At 41.7% G+C, this 19602-nt stretch overlaps 2 protein-coding genes across 6 annotated transcripts in view; one reads left to right on the top strand and one right to left on the bottom strand.

Moving 5' to 3' along the window:
* The window catches only part of UPK1B (uroplakin 1B), a 30225-nt gene extending 20919 nt beyond the window's left edge, over nucleotides 1–9306 (top strand). For both annotated transcript variants that reach the window (XM_043874236.1, XM_043874235.1), the window contains exons 6-8: nucleotides 1541–1720; nucleotides 6825–6908; nucleotides 8388–9306. In XM_043874236.1, coding sequence (XP_043730171.1) covers nucleotides 1541–1720; nucleotides 6825–6908; nucleotides 8388–8438 — 315 coding nt within the window. In that variant the 3' untranslated portion in view covers nucleotides 8439–9306. The remainder of the gene's footprint in view (nucleotides 1–1540; nucleotides 1721–6824; nucleotides 6909–8387) is intronic.
* Nucleotides 3920–19602, bottom strand: part of B4GALT4 (beta-1,4-galactosyltransferase 4) — a 41602-nt gene continuing 25919 nt past the window's right edge. For 2 of the 4 annotated variants that reach the window (XM_043874231.1, XM_043874232.1), the window contains one exon: nucleotides 17920–18842. In XM_043874231.1, the coding sequence (XP_043730166.1) occupies nucleotides 18710–18842 (133 nt within the window). In that variant the 3' untranslated portion in view covers nucleotides 17920–18709. Of the gene's footprint in view, nucleotides 7915–7963; nucleotides 8212–17919; nucleotides 18843–19602 lie in introns of those variants that run through there. The other 2 variants (XM_043874234.1, XM_043874233.1) reach the window with 2 other exon arrangements.

The raw sequence follows: 19602 nt of genomic DNA, 5'->3' as shown, positions 1-19602 counted from the left end.
ATTAGCAAAGAACTAAGCTTTTTAAATGAAAATGTGAATGGTCACACATTTGAAAGATCCACTTACCAACTTTTTAAAGTCTAGTCTGAAACAAGTCTGGTTCAAATTTAACCATTTCTCCTCAAAATTCTCACGTCAAATTACAGAATATCTTTGGTGAGATATTTTCCATAATCCAGTGCCAAAACAGGATACACTTTTTTTTTCTGTTGAGAAGTCTTTTAATTTTAAGATTTCTTTAACAAATAGAAACATCATTGATAATTTTCAGACTTATTGATCTACCTAAGTAGTTAACCAGACTTTGCATTTTATACCCCTAATGGATTCCACTGTGAATCCCTCTGAATTTTAGGTTGTCAAACATCTCTCCTATGTGAAATCATAAACTGCTCATCCTATAAACCTATATTTGCCTCTACTAAGATAAAAAATACAATATATTAAGATTGAAATTATACCTATAATATACCCCAAACAACTATTGCTATTAAAGTTTCATCAATAATTTAAACATTTCAAATAACTGATAATTAGCCTTAATATTAATAGTGTGATTTGGAGATAGTTCTTTTTTTTTTTCAAATCCAAATTTATGTATTTATTTTTTCATTTATTTATATTAGTTGGAGGCTAATTACTTTACAATATTGTAGCGGTTTTTGCCAGACGTTGATGTGAATCAGCCGTGGAGTTACATGTGTATATGCTTTTAAGGTAGCTGCTTTCTCACCAAGTTTGCTGAATATATTTGTCCTAAAAGTTGAGAGATGGCATAGTTTTAATTCCTTCCCTTGAAACATTTTTGCAGATTTTATAAAAAGGAAGGAAGGTGATATGAAATGTGTTTTATCCTCTATCCTCAATTCTATCCAGAGTGACATGAGCTATGTATTAAGTGATCTTTCCTTCCTATGTAGAGGCATAACCATGTGCCCCTAGGTTTGGTTGTTTTTTTCTAGTTTATTTTCACCCATGGTAAAAATAATACATAATTGCTCCAGAAAAAGTTTTTAAAAAATAGAAAAGTAAAGCAAGAAGAATTTCTCATAATTTCTTCACCGCAAAAATTTTAATTTTCTGATTCTCAGTTTGCTCATATGTAACATGAGAATAATTATAACTCTCTCACCTTATGTATCAAGATACTAAAAATGATTAACACTTATTAAAGGTTTACTAGGGGCCAGGGACTGTGTAAACACATTAAAGGTATTAGCTGATTTAATCTTCACAAGCTTATGAGTTAGGTGCTCCATCTGTCCCAGTTTTGCAGTTAAGGAAAATGAGGCTTGGAAAGTTTAACTTGTCAAAGGCTACAGAGCTCATTAATGGCTAGTAAAGTAGTAAATATAAACGTATTTTGCAAACTCTAAAATGTAATACCTTAAAAATACCATCAGCTTTCATTTGCAGATTTTTAGTAAACAGTAAATAGGGTACACTTTCCATCTCTTCTTTCTCCATGAAATCTCAGTTGCTACATTGGTGATTTTGTCAAGGATCATGGAAGAGAATTTTGTATCTCGTGTGCTGACAGGACAATTGCTGCGGTGTAAATGGCCCATCAGACTGGCAGAAATACACCTCCGCCTTCCGGACTGAGAACAGCGATGCCGACTACCCCTGGCCTCGTCAGTGCTGTGTTATGAACAACCTCAAAGAACCTCTCAACCTGGACGCCTGCAAACTAGGAGTACCCGGATACTACCACAATCGGGTGAGTCCTTGTCCCACCCAAGACCTGCCAGAAGGTTTATCTGTTCTTCATGAAGAAAATACTAGTCAACTGTAGGTAATAGTCTCTCATTAAGGAATTCTGCATCTTTTTTCCTAAACCTCATGTTAACTATTTCCTTCTCTGTTAATAAAATGTAAATGCTAATCCAGGGCTGATCTAGGAAAATTTACATTTTAATGAAATGAACAGAACATGAGAACTGCAATAGCAAAATCCAATTTATTTAAATGAAAACTATTTGTACAATGTATAGAATTAGTATTTTGAAAAAATATTTACACCAAAGATTTGCTCTATTTTTGCAAAATGTAAATTGAAAGAGATGACATACAAAAGGAACATTTGCCAGTTCCAAAGCAATGGCGATTGCTGAGGGTAGATGCAGTAATGATGCATCCCCTTCCTTATTCAGTGGTAAACTAGGATAGTCTTCCCGAAACATTCGATTAGTGATTTGGGTAAAAGGTGGTTTACATACAATTGGTTTTTGAAAAAGTGTTTCCAGCCTGATGAGAATGATATGATGATCCTGAAAACTAACATTTACTGAGTACTTATCAAATGCCAGACACTGTTCCAAGTGCCATACAGATATTAATTCATTTAAGGCTCAGTAGGTGGTGCCACTTTGATCCCTATTTTACAGAAGAGGAACTAAGATATAGAGATACTAATAAGTGCCTTGCCCAAGTCATGCGACTGGTAGGTAGAAGAGTCAGGACTCAAACGCTAGCAGGCTGGCTGCAGAGCCCAGACTCTAAGCCAAGAAGGAACTTGGTGATCATCCCAAAAAGCTGTGAAGAGAATCCTCATACACTTGAAGTCAGCCTCTAAAATGCTTACACTTCTGTGCCAGTTACCACTTTGAGCAAAGCTACTTGTGTGCCAGTACTTTAAGTAATTGAGAAATGCCAGACACTTCAGTCTCAGAAGAAATAATACAATATGTACTTTCAGAATGAAGGACAAAGCACCGCTGGTCATCATGCCTCCCCTCCTCACCCACCCCCCCGCCCTCGCCTCTGGAAGGGCACCTGGACTAGGATTGGTTGCATTATCCCAGAAAAGGACATGGGAATGATACAGATTATGTTGTAGAGTTGTTCAAAGAAACTCTCACTTAGCCTTTCAGCAACATTGTTTTGGTATCATTTTAATTATATTCAGACTGCTAAAAAAAATTAATGTATTGCCTATAATCACAACATGCAATATAATGATCACTTTAAAGAATGATAAAATGCTTTTAACATTTCAACCTTGGAACTAGCCCATGCAGATGTATCTTGATTGAACTGTAATTCCATACACATTGATCATGTCTTTGAAAGAGACCAAAAAGGATGTTTGCCATCAAAAAATTGATTTATTTCATAGCCACACCATTTTCCCCTACACATAGAATATTCTAGTAATGAGGGAACTCTACACTCCTTTTGACACTTTTGTCTCGCCCTCCCTAACAGTCCTTGGCCTTACTACCTCCTCCACCGACTAGCTACACCACAACTATAAACTCACGTCACTCAATCATGCTCTCGCACCTGCATTCTGAAATTCCTCTCTGTCTGACTCCCTGTGCTCCTACTTTCTCAATCCCCCTCACTCACCCCTGACTAACTCTCTTATCTACATTTTCCTCCTGATTCTCCCTACTCTGATCGCCCAGATTCCCACACACCACCATCTCTCCAAGTGACAGGTCCTGCTAATTCTCCTATAGCACTCTCTTTCCACAAAGCAAAGTATGTCACCCCAGTACCTCATATCAGTTCAGTTCAGTTCAGTCGCTCATTCATGTCTGACTCTTTGCGACCCCATGAACCGCAGCACACCAGGCCTCCCTGTCCATCAACAACTCCCAGAGTCAACCCAAACCCATGTCCATTGAGTCAGTGATGCCATCCAACCATCTTATCCTCTGTCATCCCCCTCTTCTCCCACCTTCAATCTTTCCCAGCATCAGGGTCTTTTCAAATGAGTCAGCTCTTTGCATCAGGTAGCCAAAATATTGGAGTTTCAGCTTCAACATCAGTCCTTCCAATGAACACCCAGGACTGATCTCCTTTAGGATAGACTGATTGGATCTCCTTGCAGTCCAAGGGACTCTCAAGAGTCTTCTCCAACACCACAGTTCAAAAGCATCAATTCTTCGGTGCTCAGCTTTCGTTATAATCCAACTCTCACATCCATATATGACCACTGGAAAAACCATAGCCTTGACTAGGTGGACCTTTGTTGACAAAGTAATGTCTCTGCTTTTAAATATGCTGTCTAGGTTGGTCATAACTACTTTACTTCTATTATTGCAGCTGATATCTTGAAAAATAAGTATTTGCTTGCAAGCCTGTTTTGCCCATTAGTCTCCTTGAGGGCCATGCATCATTCAATTCTGTATCTCAGTACTTAGCATAATGCCTGGCACAAAACAGGTATCAATAAATGTTTTCTAGACGGTCAAATGAAGAGGTGAATGACTTTTTCTCATCCACATTGTATTGGCCTGGCCAGAAAGTTCATTCGCTTAATAAATACATTGTTCAATGAAATTCTTGATGAAGATGAAAAATGTATCTTTTGTTTTCACTTAAAACTGAACAACCCAGTTTTGAGGCTATCCAACAGCTTTGTGAGATCTACAATTCATGAAGAAAGGTTAACAAAATAAGGGGCATTATCAAAAGGGTAGTAATAATAGAAACCCACCAAAATGTCACACAGCATGTCAGATGCAAATATATACATTCTTACATCATGGTTCATCTGCCCCCAAAATGCTATGTGCAAATTCTGATTCACTACACCTCAAGAACATTATGATGGAACTAAGGAAGATGAAGGTAAGCACTGCTACAATGAGAAAAAGGCATCATGAAAGGTACTAAATGAGAAAGGGTGAAAACCTGGGACTTCTGTCTGTAAGCTTCATGAGGGCAAGACTCATTTCTACCTTGTCACAGTTGAATGCCCAGCCTGGAGCCTGGCACTTGGCATAAGTGGGCTTGTAAACATATTGCTGGACAAATGACCACCTCCCAGGATTGTCAGGGGAACCAAGTGATAGATGGATAGAAGAGTATTTGTGAACCATCAAGTGGGTCACAAATAACATCATTGTAATTATTATTTTCTATCATGTTCTATTCATCCTAACCAGGTGCCCACTTTGCACCAGGCACTTGTTCTAGGTTCTAGAGATTCAATAAGGAGCAAGATAAAGTCCATGCCCTCATAGAACTTGCACTTTAGTATAGGAGACAAACCACAAACAAGCTACCAAATCAATACACAATCAATTCCAGGTAGTGGTAAGTGCTATGAGCAGAAATAAAGCAGGATAAAGATATAGAAGATGATGGGGAGATAGTTATTTTTCTCTGGTTGTCAGGAAAGGCTTTATTAAGATACTTGCACAGAGTTCTGAATTAAGTGAGGAAAGGAGACCCTCAATTAAAGAAAACTGAAGAGAGTTCTGAACAAAGGAAGTAGCAAGTGAAAAGGCCCTAAGGTGGGGGCTCTCAAGGCAATCCATTTGGCAAGGCCAGAACAAGTAAAGAACAGTAGGAGTGAAGAAGGTAGATTTCTTAGGGCCTAAAGCTTTTCAGATTTGTGGAGAGGTATTCTCCTTTGGAAAAACAATTTAAATGTTTTTGCATACTGTGAATACAAAATTAGGTACAGGGCTTTGAAATGGTCTTGCAACTAAGGAGCCCTGAGCCCAAGCTTTGCAGTAAGACAGCCTCTGCTAGCAGTGGCTGGGGCCACAGACAGAGGCAGGGCCGTTTCCTACAGCACCTCATCGGCCATCGTGAAGACTTAGAATTTCATCTTAAGGTGGTGGGAAACCTTTAGAGGGTTCTGAGCAGGAAGGCGAAGTGATCTGACATGTTTTACTAGGACCCCTCTGGCACTGTATGAAAACTAGTAGGGTACCAAGGGTGGACTTGGGCCTCAGGGAAACCAGCGAAGAGGAGACTGTGGGAACCCTGGAGTGAGGCCATGGTGGACCAAGGTGGTAGTAGGAAGTAATACATGTTTGGATTTGAAGTGTATTTTAAATCCAAACAGATGTGCTTAAGAGAAAAACAATTAAGGATAATTCCAAGACACATGTGAGCATCAGGGTGAATGGAGGGGTCAGGTAGATGGAGTAGGGTAAATGAAGAGAAATCAAGGCATATATAGCAAAGCCAGGGCATGGGAGTGGATGAACAAGAGACTGGGGCGGGGTCAGAAAGGACAGAACTTCAGGTGACCAATGGTAGACACTGGGCAGGGCATAAACTTCAAGGTCAGCCTTTCAGAGACTTTTCTCTCTGGATCTCAGTGGTTCATAAAACCAATCTGGTCACTGCATTTCCTAGGCATTCCTATGATTTCAAGGTCTTTAGCAGAGGCCACTTAGATGGCAGGTCTAGCCCTACGTGTGTGTATTACTCCAGCACTTTGCATAGAGACTAGGACAGAATGCGCTATGTATAAAACTAACCAGATTATGGCATACATGAATGAATGAATGACTCAATGAGTGAAAAATGAATCACTCTTTCGCAAACACACGGCGGTTCTTCTAGAATCCTGTAAAGATATGTTAAGTACAATGTCAAATGAGAATTCAGAAAGTACTGTATAGGAGTTCCTCTAATGATTAAAAAATAAAACCTAATTCTCATTAACTAGAAGCACATTTATTGAAAAACAAATCAAAAAGTGACTCGGCCTTCAAAAAATCACCAATAAAATCTTTGGGGAGAGGAAAAAACCTCAAATTTTATTAAGAATACTTTACATTGCCACATATTCAATATGAAAATGTTTTGCTAAAATAGCAGCACCTTTGTTAGTTAGATCGAATGAAAAGAAACAGAAATAAATATGATATAGAATAGTTGTTCATCAGGATTATTCCTATTTCTTCAGTACAGCATAGTTAATACCTGGCTGTCCATGGGGATATACAAATAGCCTGGTCATGTTAAACTGGACTTTGGGCTGGCATTGATTCAAATCACCTTCCCACCATCTTTTACCTCTTTTTTCTGGTCCCTTTCATGCGGATGTGGAATCCCCCACTCCTCTCCAGGGCTGCTATGAGCTGATCTCTGGACCAATGAACCGACATGCCTGGGGAGTTGCGTGGTTTGGATTTGCCATTCTCTGTTGGACTGTGAGTATTTCCCATCGCATGTTTTATTTCTGAGAGGATAGCGGTGAGGAGAGACCTCGAGACTGTCCCTGGTTAACTCAACCACACGAGACTGTCTAGAAACAGCAGCTCAGACCTGGGAGCTTGTCAGCAGGGTGCTGGCACCAGGGGAAGGACAGTGGATTTCCGGGGGGAGGTAGGCTTGAACCTCCCCTACCAACCAGGTTCTTCTCTGGCTGACGGGTGCACTTGCGTCTTCTCCGTCTCTCTAGATCTTATAAATTCATTACAAGTAGATATCAAAGACTGTCATTTCTCTAGATGTCTCCTGCCCAACTCTCACCTGCCTCCCTCCTTACAAAGGGCTGCCTTCACCAGTCTCCCCTGGTCCTTCTGCCCACTTTATTTGATCCACATGCAGCTAGGAGGGTATAACAGTGGGTCTCAGTCCTAACTGCACATTAAAACCTCATGGAGGAGCCGGAGGGGAACATACCTAAGCCCCAACCTCTGAGATTCAGATTTCAGTTGATTTAGGGGCAAGACCCAGGTCTTTCGTATTTGTTTTTTTTTTTTTTTTAATTTTCCAGATGATTCTAATTTGTTGTCAGGATTAAGACCCATTGCATTCAGAAAGCAGTCTCAAACTTTTGGTTTCAGAACGCATTTTCACTTTCTCAAAAATTACTGAGGACTCCAAAAAGATTTTTATTTATGGGGGAAATTAACCAACTAACCCTGTTACAAATTAACACAGAATTTTAAAAAATATGTGTTAATTCATTTAAAATAACAATAACAAACTATTACATGTTACTATGAACAATATATTTCTGTGGGAAAAAAAGACTATTTTCTCAAACAAAAAGAAAGCGAGAAAAGTAGCATTCATTTTTTTACATTTTTGAAAGTCTCTTCAATGTCTGGCTTTTACTGAAGACAGTTGGCTTCCCATATTTCATCTTCATTTAATCTGTTATAATATGTTGCTTACATTGAAAGATTTGAAGGAGATCCATCCTACACACTGACATGTAATTGAAAAAAAAAGAGGAATATTTTGGTAATCTTATCTGAAAATAACTGAATATTCTTCTTTGGCACTACATAAAACTGGTCAAGTAGTAGTAGTTTCTTAAAGGTTAGTTGCAATATGGAATCTGAAACTTCATCAGAGAACTTTTAGGGCTCTGTTACATTAAAGTACATTACATTGATGTGTCTTGCAATTTGCACAAATCTTTTACCCATTCATTTGGGAAAATACTGGTTCACTGTGTGACAGGATAAGCTTCCATGGTGGCTCAGTCGGTAAAGAATCCACCTGCAATGCACGTAACAGGATGGACTCAGTCACCTCTGCCCCTGTGATGCTTAAGGCAAGATTATTCTTAAAAATCCAGTGTCACCTAAGCTTGAATGAACCTAACATAATTTTCCCCCCAACTACAATGTTTCTAGAACAATTCCTTATTTATTTTTATTTTTCTTGTATTCTAGTTCTGGGTTCTCCTGGGTACCATGTTCTACTGGAGCAGAATTGACTATTAAGAATGAAGTGTACCCACCATACCACTCCCCACAGTGACTTTGGATTTGGTGCTGGAAATGCTCTCTCCTAATGTTCTACCTTTGTGCTGCCCGGGAACTTAGGCATTCTTCCTCAAATTGCCAAGTCAGTTGATAGGGAGTTCCTTTAGGCTCTCAGACTCCTGAAATTTTCAGCACATGTGTTTTCACCCTGATCTAGGAGTCTGCAACACTATTATAGACTGTAGGAAAGGGAGGATTTAGGATAGTAGATAATAACTATTCCCATCTTTGTTTATTTTTAATGTGGGGGCATAAAGACATTTCTAGGAACCTGTGTTATACTGCAAGCCAAGTCTGTATTGGGATAGCAAATCTGCCTGTATTTCTCACTGCTTTCTAAAAGTACCCTTCAAAGGCTTTCACTGTGTCAGTATTGTCCCAGTGAGAGAACTAAGGAGAAGATTGCTTAACTAAGGAGAAATTTTGCCTTTGTTCTATGGTAGCTCCCACCTACAGACTCAAGTGATTCTCTTAAAGCTAGCTTGGGAACCCTTTATTATCCAAGACAAGGCCTGATCTTGAGCAAACAGTGGTTGAAATTTCCTCTCAGACACTGCAGAGTGATTCATGCTGGTAACCTCAATTCTCCCACTAATTAAAAGTATGTGAAGTTTTGGGACAAAGGAGAGACCTGTTACATATTTACCACCTTCAACCTAAAACTGCTTTCCAACAGGGAAGAAGCAAGCCAGCTGTTATTTAGGTGGTTTAGGGTGATTTGTGCACTGCAAAATACCTTTCTTCTGATATGTTTCCTTTTGTGATCCTGAAGGAATTTCTTGTAACAACATTTGTCTTTATATAAATAAAGAGGGTTTTAAATATGTTCACTTCCTTTTCTTTTTAGCACTGTCATAATCGGTCATGTATGAGTCTAGCAAAATGGGTTTTCCAACAGAAGAGCTTAGGAGGCTCACGGGAATTAAAGTTTAGGAGATGCAGTAAGGTGTGGCTTCCGGTGGATACTGGGTAATCTGACTGTACATTTAAATGGTTGGAACTTCCAAGTTTCTGTTAATGTTTTGCTCCCGCTACACTTCACCCAGAAGTGGGAATGGGGCTGCTGCTCCTCAAATCCTTTCCCCCTGCATCTCTGACTCCAACTGCTCAGCCGCACCCACCATGAAGAAAATGTACCTGGCATTTCAGGTACTCCCATGAAATAGCCGGGTCCCAGGCCTCGACTTTCTTGTGCATCAGACTGAGACCCAGGCAGGGAGGGACAAAGCAGGCGGGGATGGCACCTTGGCCCGCACCTGGGTGGTAAAGCTGGAGGAGGACCCTATTCCCCGGACAGGGGTCAAAGGTTCCTGTTATGACACACCACCAGCTTGCCCCTCCCTGGCCTCACCTGCCTCTCTAGGATAGAGCTTGGTGTAAGATAAATGACACCTGCACATGGCTGAGAAGTTTCTCTGTGGTCTTTTTGAAGAAAGGAAGAGAAAGAAGCTTTCTGGGCAAAGCTTTGAAACGCCTCTCCCACCTCCTTTTCCATCCTCTCTCATGTGTTCCGGTGTCTTTTTCTTTTGCCGCTAACTGGATTTCCCAGTGCCCTCAAGCCTGAGCAAATCCTGTCTCGGACCCACTCCTGCCTTCCATCTCGAAGGCTTCAGAGCTCTTTCCCTACAAAATTCCATTCTCCTTGTGACTTGATCTCAGCTGGGTTAAGGGAAAGCGTTTTTGTAAACTAATTCATACTAAAGTGTGAGTGACAGCTAGTCTATACTCTCTTAATCTTCTCTGTAGATTTTTTCCTGAATAACTGAAATGGATCTTCATTGGTAGAATCCAGTGCAGGAATGTGAGCTGGAAAGAGCTATTGTGGAGGAAGATGGCCCACTGACTGCTGGTTAAATTTTACCCCCCGCCTTCTCTATCAAGAAGTAACTAGAAAAAGAATGGGCTTCAGTTGGTCACTACCCACCAACCCCTCTCCAGATAGCCTCCTACCACGTAAGACCCTGACCCCAGGTAATCAATGTGTTCAGCCCCTGGCAGTTGGGTAGGACACATCTTTCAGCTGAGACGGACCCGGGCCTGAGGGCTTCCCCGCAGAGAGTCCAGCCATTCAGGACTCCGCACTTCCTGCTACCGGGTTCTGTAGTTTAACCTCAGAGCAGCTCCTCTACCCAGTTCCTGCGTCCACCCTCTCCACCTGCCCTGGAAGCCAAGCCCTACCCCTCTTCCTTCTGGGATGGAAGTGGGGCTCACAGCAAGACCCAAGCCACACTGTTCAGGGGGGACTTAGACCCAGCCTCATTAAGGCCCCCACCCACCCCACCAGTCCAGGGAGAGGGATGACAGCAGGAGAGCTGGGCTCTGGATTGCTGGCTGGAGACACACGCAGACAAAACCATCTCGAGAAACCTCCTGCTTCAACAGGCCTGCTTATCGGGTGGGTGAAGAACAATTACCACCAGCCTGACACTGAAAATGTGTCAGGCTGACCTTGGGGTAGGTCTTACCCAATTGCAATACTGGACGGGTCATCACGCTCCTTGGTTGGCTGTCTCCTCCCCAGACTGTTACTCAGGCTTCTAGCAGGCTGTTAGCCCTGAACATTAGGAAGCTCATTTTTTTTTTTAGCACTGTAAGTTTTTCCCACATCAGCTGGAATAAGCAGGGACTGCTCCTAATCTACGCAGCAGACCAGGTAGTTTCTGGCTACCCATAAAGGAAAAAAGAAATAGCAACAGTCATATGGGTTTGAAAGTTGAATCTCCTCTTAACCTCCTCTTAACCTCACTCCAATTCCTACCCCCACCAGACTGACCGACAAGGCAGGCTGTGGTTGAGGAATTGGAAGCTGAGCTGCTTTCTCATTTCTATAGAATGAACAGTCTCCTCTCTCCTGTGCCTAGTTTCTCTTCTCTGCTCCACCTCACTCAGATCCTTATCACCTCCTGTATGTGAGACTCAATCAAAGAAGAAACACAGAGGGAATTCCCTGGCAGCCTGGTGGTTAGGACTCACTCTTTCACTGCAGGGGGCCCAGGTTTGATCCCTGGCTGAGGGAACTAAGATCCTACATGCTACAAATGTGGCCAAAAAATTAAAAATTATAAAAATTTTAAAAGAAAGAAGAAACACAGAGGAGACTAGTTGTGAGCTACTGAGTTTGCTTTCACATGTGACATTTTTATCACAAAGCTCAAATGGCCACATCTACTGAGTAGAGCCAAAGCATCTTGGAAAAAGGCACATTGCTGAGAAATGTATAACTACCAGACCCCTTCCCAAACCACCCTCCCCGGAGACCCCAAACAATTCCAAAAACAGATGCAAACACCTTCTTTAAATAAGATAAATTGCAAACTTCTGGGGTTAGACAGAAGGTTGCTGCCATGTCCTACTTTCTAGTGGTATCCACCCTGAGGCTCTCTCAAAAAAGACAGTCCCTGACTTCCAGAAGCCAGCCTGGCACTCACTACCACACCCTGCTATTCTTCTGCTAGACCTAAACAATTCACAGAATATCAGCTTCAGATAATCTCCCATGAAATGAGACAAATCAAGGCCACTTCATAATTCTGTCCAAGCACAAAGATAAGGTCACTGTGCCACTCACAAAATGCCAAACACACCCTTTTTTGGCTAAAGTAAGTGACTGCTACGTGTTTGTAATTACAGCCCTATTCTTCCACTAGTCCTTCCCTGTGGGTAAAATGTGTTGATACACAATCATAGAACTGCCCCTGCTTTCTGAGAGCGTCCACTACAGAGCACGTCCGGCTGGCTTAAACCCTCCTCAAATGACCCACCCCAAACCCAAATGCTCTGATAAGACTGGGTCTGACTCCCTTTTCCTGAGACACCTCGAGGTTCCCCATGGTGTGTTCTTGAGAGCTTTTGCAATGAGTCAGCATCCCACTTACTTATCTGCAGATGTGTCCCTGGGCTTCTTTAGATACACAGTCTCCAAATAACTCTGCCTATCCTTATTTCCTCTCTCTGTGTATTTGTTGTTTTGTTACCATGAAGTGGTGAAGAACACGAGCCTTGGAGTCAAAAACCTGACACCCAACCCCAGCACTTCATGACTCTGGCAAGTCAGCCTCTTAAAACCTGCTTCAGAAAGACAGGTCTCACGGGGGACTGGGAGGATTCAGCGAGAAGTATGTGTTTGAACAGCTAACAGCCTGTAAGAAATACCAACAGGAAGTTATACCATAAATCTGGTCTGAAGATCTCTGGCCCATAATCCCACATGCCAACTAATATCATGTTACTTCAATTCACTGCGATAAGCTTAATGACCAAACATACTGGTCTAAATTCACTGGCCCTCAAACAATAGCTGTGAGTAAGAGTTTTTCAGCAAAACTCTGCTCAATAGTGAAAGAATGTACTAGGACATCAAGATAAGGCATTTTAATGTGTTCATCTCAAGTTTTGTATATTATTTCCAGAGTCTTGTATTATTGTGTATTATTATTCCAGAGTCTCATTAACACAAAGATCTCTGCCCTTCCTGCCTTCACAGAGAAATCTCATAATCTCCTGAGTGTTCTGGGGCGGGGGTGGGGGGGGACTAGACAGTGGAGTCAAGAAACCTGGGTTCAAATCTTATCTCTTCCTCTTGCCAACTTTGGGAAGTTACTTGAATCTGCATTTTCTTTACAGTACTACATATTTACCTATAAGATTATTGGAAAGTTAAAATTTAAAAACTGAGGAAAATTGAAACAAAGAGCCAGCATTCAATTATTGCGTCCCAACCTTCACCAACCTCTCGGCCCAAGGCCCCAAATCTCACACACACACACACACACACACACATATCACACTCCCCACATACGTACATAAGATTCAATCTTATTTGAGTTTTTTTACTTCAGCAGCTGTCAGTGGAATAATGGAGGCTTACCTGTAAAGTGTACTTCCTGGGGGCCAATAGGCCCCCTCCTTTGTGAGAGACTGGTCTGGCTCTCTCAGCAGGTTTAAGATGGCCTTCAAACTGTATTTGAAGCTAATGAAGGTGGCAATAGCCTAAACATTTAAGACACTAAGGAATAGTATCTTGAAAAAAATTTTTGGAATGTGATGAGTGAAGAACTTATCAAGTGTTTCTGAATATGCTCCATTTTGTGAGACATCTTAATGGCTTTTGAGAGACACTATATACACATAGGACTTGAGGAAAGTGGACGTTGTTAGTCTAGCGGAAAATGTCTTTCCTCTCTCCCAAGAGTCCATTCACAGAGCAGTTGGGGCCCCAGGAAAAAGTAAGCCCCCTTGGGGCTTGAATGGAAGTGAGGGGGGAAAAGGGCAGAAAAATGAGGGAGGGAATCAGGGAAAAAAGTTTAGAGACTAGATGAGAATGGAATATACTTTCGAGTCCAGAAGAAACCAAACTTCTCTAGGAGCTAGGCCAAGGATGTAGAGATAAGAAACCTTCCTTAAAGAATGAGAGAAGTCCAGAGAATTCCCTGAATTTTCAGTGGTTAGGACCTAGTGCTTTCACTGCTGGGGCCTGGATTCAATCCCTGGTCAGAGAACAAAGATCTCACAAGCCATGCGGCATGGCCAGAGGGGGAAAAAAAAAAAAAAGAATAAGAGAGGCCCAGATGGAGACAATATTGTACCAAGGGACCTCCACATCCTCTTCTACCCTACTTCTCTTGACTCAAGAGCATCAATAAAGTTTGTGTAAAAATGTTATAAACCATAAAGCACTATAAAAAGGAGTGGTAGTATAAGTGAGAAAAAATCAATAAAAACTTTTATAGCAGTACATTCTTCATGTTAAGTATTTGTGGTGTCCAAACAGACTGCACCCATATAATCCCCAGCAAGTATAGTAGTTTTATCTACAAAACTCAAAAAGCTTGGCATCTTTGTGACAAATGACAACAAACGGCAGACAACTGGGAAAGCTGGGTTCCTCTGAGGCCAAACTTCCCAACAGAGCAAGCGGGCAGCCACACGCCTCCAGGGTCATGAGCTTCAGCCCCCGGTGCAGGTACAGAGGCAGGGTGGGAAAAGAAAGGTCTTAAAAAACTATCTTCCACCTCAACAACTTTCATAGCGAGTCCTTCAAATGACTTGCATGTTATCTTAGTTGAAAGAACTACCTGAAGAACATCAATAGGCATGGTTTCCAACCTTTAAAAAAATGCAGATGCCTTGTTAATAGCTGAAAATACATAGGGAGTTTCCTCATAGTACCTATTGTATTTTGTTTCCAGTGAATGAGAGATTGTTCTCAGTCGGGGTCTTCAAATTCCTTGCATACACCATTCTCTTCCTCTACCTTCCCCAACCATGACCAGAGACCCACAGCCTCCAAACTGGAGGGCTCTGACATAGGCTGCTGGCAATTACAAAGGTTCAGCGTGCTCAAGATTATAATCGAGAAAATCAGGATCATTAACAAACTACTATAAATAAAACAGATAAGCAACAAAGATTTACTGTATCGCACAAGATTCCTGTATCTTGTAATAACCCATAATGAATATAATCTGCAAAATAAAAGAACTACTGTGCACCTGAAACTAACACAATATTGTAAATCAACTATACTTCAGTTTTTAAAAATCAGGATGGAATGCTAGAGGAAGATTCTTCAGAAGAGACAAGAGAGTGTGGGGGGAATAAAACCATTATTACAATATTTCTTTTCTAAATAAAGAAAAAACACAGCTTTTGCTTTCCCCTATTGGGTTAAAGCTAAACCAGGCCAGCCCGGGCTAAACTTGTCATGTCCACAGAATGCACTTTCCTTTCAAATTCTCCTTCCCAACTTGGGTGGTGGTGTTTGTTGTTTAGTTGCTAAATTGTGTCCAACTTTTTGCAACCCCATGAACTGTAGCCTGCCAGGCTCCTCTGCTGATGGGATTTTCCCAGGCAAGAATACTGGAGTGGGTTGCCATTTCCTCTTCCAGGGTATCCTCCTAAGCCAGGGATTGAATTTGCATCTCCCTCATTGGCAGGTGGATGCTTTACCACTGAGCTACCAGGGAAGCCCACCTGGGTGGTGACTGCTGTCTTCATCGGAAGCCCCCCGTCCTCCTACTGCCTCCTTCTCCTTACTTGGGAAGAATATTATTTACACTAACTGGCTGGCGCACACTCATGTAGAAGTTTAACAACTAAGTGTCATAATCTGATGATGGATTGAGAAACCCTCAGGCACAGGTGCATAATACGTGCTCAAGAACACCAACATCTGCACTATTTGTGCCCATTGTCCTAGGAGAAGAAAATATTCTTATTTGTGTTCTGAGCCAGCATCCATCTCCAATTACCTTCCTTAGATGTTCCTCCCACACCACGACCCCGCTCCCAGGAGGCTCAGCAGTACCAAATCAGTGCCACGGCCCCAACTTCCTTCCAAAATCAAAGCCTCAGGAGCCGTGGGCTCTGGCTTTAGCCCTTCCCATCCTCTCACCAACCAGGGGTGCCCCTGAGGCAGCCCTTCCGTGCACATCACTGATCACAAGCAAACCCAGGAGGATGAAGACAAAAACACGACACAGCCCAGGAACCGAGATGCAGAGGCCCCTGCACAGGCCTGGAGCTGGTTCACAAGAACGTGCACGTAACAGCTCAGAGTGACAGAGGATGAAGACGGAGGGAGGGAGAGGACTGAGCCTCGCCTGTTTGTTTTTAAGCAGTAGGATTACCAACATGAACACATCTGAAGGCCTCAAACTGGAACCAAGGAGGACCCTATGCAGCCTTCCTGGAGGAAACCCACCTCCATATCCTCCACCTGCCTCTTATGTGTACAGAAATTATAGCCTCCTAAGTCTCCCCTAAGTTCCAAAGAGAAAATTTAATCAGAGAAGTGAAGAACTACAGACAGAATGGGAGAAAAAAAAAGATAAAATTATAAGAGTTTAGCTATTAAAAGAAGTCAAGGAGTTTTAGTTCCTTCTCAAGCACTATATAGATAATATTCTGAGCCATGTCCTTTGAGCTGTTTTGCAGATACTGAAGCTCACCAGGTAGAAGAAGTTAACTCTATGCTGCCCACAAACACCTAGACACCAGATGTGTTGGATGTGTTGGAACCAGAAGCTTGTTGATGCTGACTCCTGATTACCTTACCAACAACCAATCAGAAGGATGTCCATAAGCTGATCACACACTGCAACCCCTCTCTCTCATCCTGTCTTTAAAAACTTTTCCCTAAAAGTGTTTGAGCAAGGTGAAAAGACAGCCTTCAGAATGGGAGAAAATAATAGCAAATGATGAAACTGACAAAGAATTAATCTCAAAAATATACAAGCAGCTCATGCAGCTCAATTCCAGAAAAATAAACGACCCAATCAAACAACGGGCCAAAGAACTAAACAGACATTTCTCCAAAGAAGACATACAGATGGCTAACAAACACATGAAAAGATGCTCAACATCACTCATTATCAGAGAAATGCAAATCAAAACCACAATGAGGTACCATCTCACGCTGGTCAGCATGGCAGGTATCAAAAAGTCTACAAACAATAAATGCTGTTGAGGGTATGGAGAAAAGGGAACTCTCTTACACTGTTGGTGGGAATGCAAACTAGTACAGCCACTATGGAGAACAATGTGAACAGTTTTTTAAGATTCCTTAAAAAACTGCAAACAGAACTGCCATACAACCTAGCAATTCCACTGCTGGGCATACACACCAAGGAAACCAGAAGTGAAAGAGACACATGTACCCCAATGTTCACTGCAGCATTGTTTACAACAACCAAGACATGGAAGCAGACTAGATGTCCATCGACTGACAAATGGATAAGAAAGCTGTGGTATATATACACACTGGAATATTACTCAGCTATTAAAAAGAATGCATTTGAATCAGTTCTAATGAGGTGGATGAAACTGGAGCCTATTACACAGAGTGATGTAAGTCAGAAAGAAAAACACCAATACAGTATATTAATGCATATATATGGAATTTAGAAAGATGGTAACAATGACCCTATACACGAGACAGTAAAAGAGACACAGCTGTAAAGAACAGATTTTTGGACTCTGTGGGAGAAGGCGAGGGTGGGATGATTTGAGAGAATAGTACTGAAACATATATATCACCATATGTGAAACAGATCACCAGTCCAGGTTTGATGCATGAGACAGGGTGCTCAGGGCTGGTGCACTGGGACGACCCTGAGGGATGGGATGGGGAAGGAGAAGGAAGGGGGTTCAGGATGGGGGACACATGTACACCCATGGCTGATTCATGTCAGTGTATGGCAAAAACCACTACAATATTGTAAAGTAATCAGCCTCCAATTAAAATGAATAAATAATTTTTTTTTAAGTGCTTGAACCTCTTAAGCACTAGCTGCCTGGATTCCTTGCTTGGTGCCCACAATAAGTGCTTCACCACAGACTGCTTTCAGGAGACTGGCTGTACTGCATGTGGGAAAGCACACCCAAGTTTGGTTTGGTAACAAAAGAACAGTTAAAAAAAAAACAAGAATGAACAACCAAAGCTTCTTCATATTTTACTACAGAGGTATTTCCAATGTATTATTAGTTAATATGCAATTTGTAAACTGCTACATCATACCCTACACATACAAAATGATTTTACAAAAATGCCCTAAAAACTAGTAGATAAAATGTGTCCTCTGCTGAACTGGGGCTGGAAGGGGTACCTGGGCAGGGGACACCTGATACAGGGCCACAGCCACAGCTGCTCCCTGCCCTCTGCCTGACGTGGTCCTTCTGCCACCTCTTCAGCCCCAAGTTCATGGTATCTTGATTCTTCACCTTTCTCTCCTCCTCTTCAGCCTTCCTCTCACATGGGACCCACCTCTTCACAGACAACCACACAGGGTAAATGAGTAAGAGAAACTTATCTTCAACCCTTTCCCCCTGGGACGAGAAGAATTCTGATTCTCTGGGACACTCAGCATCTTATCTCCCACGGCCTTTTTCATTCCAGAAAATATGTATCACTTCAAACAGAAATAAATCGTCTCCAATCAGAGTTCTCAAGTAGTCTTCATGGTATCTTTTGAGTGGTCCTTTCATACGTATTCCTTCAAGTTATCTACAGTACCATAGTTAACCTTCACGATCAAAACAACTAAGAAAGCTGTCTTCTACAATTGTTTTACATTCCACATCACCAGGAACTCTGCTAAGAAAATACCAAAGAGGGAAAATCAGCTCAGAGATTGGCCACAACAAGTTCTTAACGTGTGCTACTAGGGGAAGTCTCTAGATTACTGCAATCAAATATTCAGTCCCTCCAAATGTCACCAGAAGAGCCAGGGTCATGGATCAGACCAGAAATCCACTGTGATGTTGACATATAAAGGATTGTAATTCACAGAGAGTAATTTATAATCACAGCTGCTCAACCCATCTGTTCTCCAGACACGTGACACCTGATGTAAGAGATTCATCCTAAAGACAAAAAGAACAAACATGAATGATAAGAATTTAACATCTATTTCCATTGCTTTTTGCCTTGCCATAAAGTTTGGCAAAGGCATCTTACTAAATTATTGCACCTGCTGGGCTTCCTACTGTAAAAGAAGTTATATTTTCTCATTAAGGTAACAGACACCAACGACAGCCATGTGTTCCCATGGAAGACCCCATGGGAGACTTTAAGAACCAATGATGAGGACAGTCCTGCAAGTGGTGAGCCCCTGGTCTACAGGACAGAAGGATGTACAATGATACATGTCATCCACTGCTGACAGGCCCTTGGATAAGCTTCAGAGAATCTATGAATCCTCAGTCATAGCACCCAAAAGAACTGGTTTCTCCGCCAGGATTCCTTGGTGCAAGAGTTAATTCCTGGGGCAGAAATACAAGATGAACCTAAAACAGCTCATCACACCAGAGCAAAGGGAAAGAAGCTTTCAAAACAACTAGAGCTATGTCAAAGGATTCAGGAACAGCTAGGAAAAGATAATGTTTGCCAAAGACAATCCGAGTATCAAAAAGAATATCAACTACATTTGGAAGGATGTAGGTAGCATACACTCATCATTTTGAAATGATAAACCAATGCCAATTTTTTCCCTTTATCCCACGATGTGAAAATTCCATCAGACAAATGACCTGGCTTGTTCAAATAACTTACAATGGGGAAAAAAAGGAAGGGGGAACCTACAAATTAAAAGTAATTTCAGAGAGATCATTCAAATGTAATGTG

Source organism: Cervus elaphus, chromosome 19 (assembly GCF_910594005.1).
Source record: "Cervus elaphus chromosome 19, mCerEla1.1, whole genome shotgun sequence".
NCBI classification, from domain to species: Eukaryota; Metazoa; Chordata; class Mammalia; order Artiodactyla; family Cervidae; genus Cervus; species Cervus elaphus.
This window is presented reverse-complemented; position numbering and strand designations above follow the sequence as displayed.